Source organism: Coregonus lavaretus, assembly GCF_964263955.1.
Source record: "Coregonus lavaretus genome assembly, contig: HAP1_SCAFFOLD_47, whole genome shotgun sequence".
Lineage (NCBI taxonomy): Eukaryota > Metazoa > Chordata > Actinopteri > Salmoniformes > Salmonidae > Coregonus > Coregonus lavaretus.
The window spans coordinates 3,749,118-3,754,407 of NW_028161510.1; the positions used below are offsets into that span (position 1 = coordinate 3,749,118).

A 5,290-nucleotide genomic window follows, 5' to 3' on the forward strand; every position below is an offset into this window, starting at 1 on the left:
CAACAGGTGGCGGGCCACGAAGCCGTTCAATGTGCTGGGCCAATTCCGCGCCGAAGGAGGGGCCAACAATGGTGAATTCCAGCATCTGATCTCAGCAACGGAGGTATGCAAAAACCTCAAAGCAATGAAAAAGGGCACTGCAGCGGGACCAGACGGAGTAACCAGAGAAAGTCTGGTCAGTTGGGACCCAAAGGGAGACAAGTTGGCTAGCCTATTCTCGATGTGGCTGGTGTCAGGGGCCCTTCCATCGGCCTTCAAAGAGTGCCGCACTACCCTAACACCCAAAACATCCGACCCAGCAGAACGGTTGAAGAGCGGAGGGTGAAGGCCAATCACCATCGGATCCGTAGTGGCAAGGCTCTTCTCAAGGATTATCACAGCCAGGCTGGCGCGTATCTGCCCAGTACATCAAAGACAGAGGGGCTTCATATCCGCCCCGGGGTGTTCAGAAAACTTGATGTTGCTACAGGGGCTCGTCAAGAAGAGTGAAAAAAAACAACGAACACCCCTAGCGGTGGTATTTGTGGACTTTGCGAAGGCCTTTGACTCTGTATCGCACCTTCAGGGTGTTCTAGGGCAAAGAGGCCTCGAACAGCACATCATGGAGCTGATCCGGAGCACCTATGAGAAAAAGCACAACTTCCATTATCATTGACGGAGTAAAATCCGCAAAGATTGACATGTCGGTCGGTGTTAAGCAAGGTGACCCAATGTCACCTCTGCTGTTCAATCTGGCTCTGGATCCGTTGATCCAGACACTCGAACGACCACGGCTCGGGGGTCGGGTCGGAAGGCAGCCAGACCACCACTTTAGCGTTTGCCGATGACTTGGTGCTGTTGAGCAGCTCGGTGAAGGGTATGGGACAAAACATGGCAATTCTGGAACAATTCTGACAACCAACGGGGTTAAAAGGTGCAGCCACAGTTTTTTCATTGAGAAAGGCGGCAACGGAAAGGGTGAGACCTCGTTCAAGGGAAATGACTGTTCAGCCTGGAAACTGAACGGAGAGGACGTGCACATGATTGGGCCGGATGAAACGGAAAAGTATCTTGGAATGGAAATAAACCCATGGGCAGGCATTGTTAAACCGGAACTGATCGGGCTACTTCGTGATTGGATAATGCAAGATTGGGCGGGCGGCGCTAAAACCTTCACAAAAAGGTCAAGATGTTGAACTCCTTCGCTGTCCCGAGACTGACCTACAAAGCTGACCACTGCAACCTAAAGTCACTCAATCGATTGGAATGATAAGAACCGCAGTGAAAAAGAGTGGCTACAACGGATTGCTCTACACAAAACACAGAGACGGGGGGGCCTGGGCATCGTGAAATTGGCCCGCCAGATTCCATCGATCCAGGCCAGAAGGATCCACCGGTTGTGGCACTCGGCAGATGAGTGCACAGGGAGGATAACTCGCAGCACAGTTGAGGAAGCGGAATTCAAGGGAACATGGTTGAGAGCAGGCGGATGCGACACAAGGAGGCCATCCCTCGAAGAAAATCCAACCGGCTCAGTGACGCCGCGGTGCCCAATCCCGTGCGATTGGAGGCAGGAGGAAATGCGGAAATAGATCAGCTTGGCAACTCAAGGGAGGCAGGCCCTCGGTAATGACAAGACCAGCAATACCTGGCTTGCCAATCCCTCCACAGTGGGATTCAAGCAAGGCCAGTTCATCGATGGGCTCAAATGGAGGGCCAACGTTTACCCGACCCGGGAGATGCTGTCGGGAGTCAACAAGGTCACGTTCTTTGGATTCCTGGTAGGGGGCAAGTGGCCCACACGGAACAATCTGGTGCTGCGAGCAATGGGAGTATCGCAGTCCCAAAAGGCGGCCTTCACAAAGCTGGTGAGCCGGAGAGTCCTGCTCTACTCCATCGATCTGCTGAGAGAATGTTTCTGTGCCGACCGGCTGGAGGAAGAGGCCCCGAGTGAGGAGGGTGTTTAAATCACCCGGGGCCGCATCAGGTCAAGTGGATCTGATATTCCTTGGTACTCCTAACAACGAAAACCCCAACAAAATTGGGAGACCACTTGGGCGGTCGTCAGAACAGGGTGCACGCTGACGACGGTGCAGGCCGAGGGAGCAAACCAGAGAGTGCACGGTAATCAAAGTGCCCCCCAATCACAACACACAGCCATCAATACTGACACGCACACAGTGAGGTGCGAGGGGCAGGAATGGTAACAAGTATCACACAAGCATAAGCTAACAAATAATCGTACATTTGCATACAATAGCCGAGGGCGCTACCTCCGAAATACCGGCCGAATAATCCCTCTTGTTATATTGCCCTCAGGTTTCTTGGGAATGCCAGACGGAGACAAGCAGTAGGAAACGGATGGCCCACCCTAGCAGTAGGAAACGGATGGCCCACCCTAGCAGTAGGAAACGGATGGCCCACCCTAGCAGTAGGAACGGATGGCCCACCCTAGCAGTAGGAAACGGATGGCCCACCCTAGCAGTAGGAAACGGATGGCCCACCCTAGCAGTAGGAAACGGATGGCCCAACCCTAGCAGTAGGAAACGGATGGCCCACCCTAGCAGTAGGAAACGGATGGCCCACCCTAGCAGTAGGAAACGGATGGCCCACCCTAGCAGTAGGAACGGATGGCCCACCCTAGCAGTAGGAACGGATGGCCCACCCTAGCAGTAGGAAACGGATGGCCCACCCTAGCAGTAGGAAACGGATGGCCCACCCTAGCAGTAGGAAACGGATGGCCCACCCCTAGCAGTAGGAAACGGATGGCCCACCCTAGCAGTAGGAAACGGATGGCCCACCCCTAGCAGTAGGAAACGGATGGCCCACCCTAGCAGTAGGAAACAGATGGCCCACCCCTAGCAGTAGGAAACGGATGGCCCACCCTAGCAGTAGGAAACGGATGGCCCACCCTAGCAGTAGGAAACGGATGGCCCACCCTAGCAGTAGGAAACGGATGGCCCACCCTAGCAGTAGGAAACGGATGGCCCACCCTAGCAGTAGGAAACGGATGGCCCACCCTAGCAGTAGGAAACGGATGGCCCACCCTAGCAGTAGGATCGGATGGCCCACCCTAGCAGTAGGAAACGGATGGCCCACCCTAGCAGTAGGAAATGGATGGCCCACCCTAGCAGTAGGAAACGGATGGCCCACCCTAGCAGTAGGAAATGGATGGCCCACCCTAGCAGTAGGAAACGGATGGCCCACCCTAGCCGGAGGACCCCAGATACAGTAGCGCTAGCCCTTTGGCGATCTCAATCCAGGTAAGTAGTGCGTAGCACATGGATGACTGACAGGACGACTGACGGCCAATCTGGAAGCCGGAAAAGGGTCAACTACCGCCACGCGGATCAATCGAATGTCAAATGAATGATATTCAAAGGAGACAAGCCCCGCTTCGCCGGTGCTCCTCACATCACAGTGAAGAAATTCAATGAAGCGTTGCCAGTAACTATGACTCTCTTAAGATGGCATGGCCATCTCAGTCTCCAGACTTTAACCCCATTGAAAACCTGTGGTTTGGTGTCAAAATGAGAATGCACTGCCATCTCAGTCTCCAGACTTTAACCCCATTGAAAACCTGTGGTTTGGTGTCAAAATGAGAATGCATGGCCATCTCAGTCTCCAGACTTTAACCCCATTGAAAACCTGTGGTTTTGAATTGAAGAGGGGCAGTCCATAAGTGCAGATGAGGGATATCAAGGATCTGGAAGGACTCTGTATGGGGGAATCGTCTAAGATCCCTCCCAATGTGTTCTCCAAATCATTAAACATCTTAGAAAAAGGCTCAGTGCCGTCATCCTCCCAAGGTGAGGTATTGAAAGGGTTTGAAAACAGGGGTGTCAATACTTTTCACCCCTACCTAATTGAGAGGAAAACATTACTCCAGTATTTCCCTTATATTCATTTAGAATCGTTGCAGTTTAGACTTAAAACGACTAAAACCAGATATAAAGGACATAGAGGAAATAATTGAGGTATTTTTTATTGTTATTTATTATAAGATCATCCATGAGAACTAACAATCCCCAAAATAAAAACTAGACCGTCAGGGAGAATCTAATGGCATTTTGTTATGTTTGAGTCACTCAGATAGCATGACATAAGCCATGTCAAAATGTGTAGAATTGTAGTAAACTAGCTTTAAAACAGGAAAAGGTTGATCCTGATGCCAAGAGCCCCCCCCCCCCCAATCATTTCAGACCCCACTGTATTACTGTCAATGTTATTGGATGCATTGATCAATTTTTAGCGTTTTGTCGGTGCCCCTGTTTAAGACTGTACTTACTGGCGTTAATCCTATCTTCAGTCTCCTCCTCCTCTTCTTCTTCCTCCTCCTCCTCTTCTTCCTCCTCTTCTTCCTCCTCTTCCTCCTCTTCTTCCGCCTCCTCTTCCACTCCAAAACCTGCATCCTCCTCTATCTCTTCCTTCACCGTAACATCCTCCTCCTCTTTCACTCTGAACGTTTCTTCCTCTTTTTTCACTGTAACGTCTTCCTCTTCTTCTTTCACTGTAACAGCTTCACCCTCTACTTCTTTCTTTACTGTGACATCCTCCTCTTCCTCCTCCTCTTTCACGACAACGTTCAGCCACAGACCCTCTTTCTCCGTCCAGCAGACCTCCTCTTCTTTAGCAGGAGGAGAGTAGCTTAGTGAGCTCATGGTCGGGGATGTTAGTTAGCATTAGCTTAGGGCCAGGCTAATTTAGCTGACTAACAACGTAAATATTACATTAAATTGGGTAACTAGTAGATACGACAGAAGTGTGTTCAAAACACAGTGGCAAATATACACCGAAATTGGTCTGAAGGGCTTAAATGTTTCGGCGGTGTTGGATAGCACGCTAACGAGGTGGCGTTGTTGTTCTCGAAGAAGCTTCCCGTCCACTAGATTATACGTCACACTGGCAGCATCGACTGGGCTACGTTCAGTACATACAAACGTAATACAACGTTAAATTGAACCAAAAACGGTACTGTACACGAACGACTAGTTGAAAAACGGGGAGGGGTTGGGTTGTGTGTTAAAAATGCACAGCTCCCTTTAAATATGTCACTCATTGATTACAGCCACACCCTGGCACACCCACCGAACGGAGCAAACGTATCTCAAAGTCTGTGTCGTTTAGCACAAACCGTTCCACAACGTAGCAAACGTTCAGGCGACCTGAATGCACCGCTGAAAGACGCCAATAGAGAGAAATAGTAATGGCGTCTTTTTGAAATGTTTTTTTTTTTGTAGGGTTTTTGGATAAACACCGAAAATAAGGTCTGTGGTAAACACAGGCTTAGGAGTTCTTATGTGTTGTGTTC

At 50.5% G+C, this 5,290-nt stretch overlaps 1 protein-coding gene across 1 annotated transcript in view; it reads right to left on the reverse strand.

Moving 5' to 3' along the window:
• LOC311120580 (uncharacterized protein) overlaps positions 1–4,854 on the reverse strand; it is a 10,838-nt gene extending 5,984 nt beyond the window's left edge. The window contains exon 1 of the mRNA XM_084195169.1: positions 4,268–4,854. Coding sequence (XP_084051295.1) covers positions 4,268–4,640 — 373 coding nt within the window. The 5' untranslated portion in view covers positions 4,641–4,854. The remainder of the gene's footprint in view (positions 1–4,267) is intronic.
• Between the last annotated feature and the right edge of the window lie 436 nt (positions 4,855–5,290).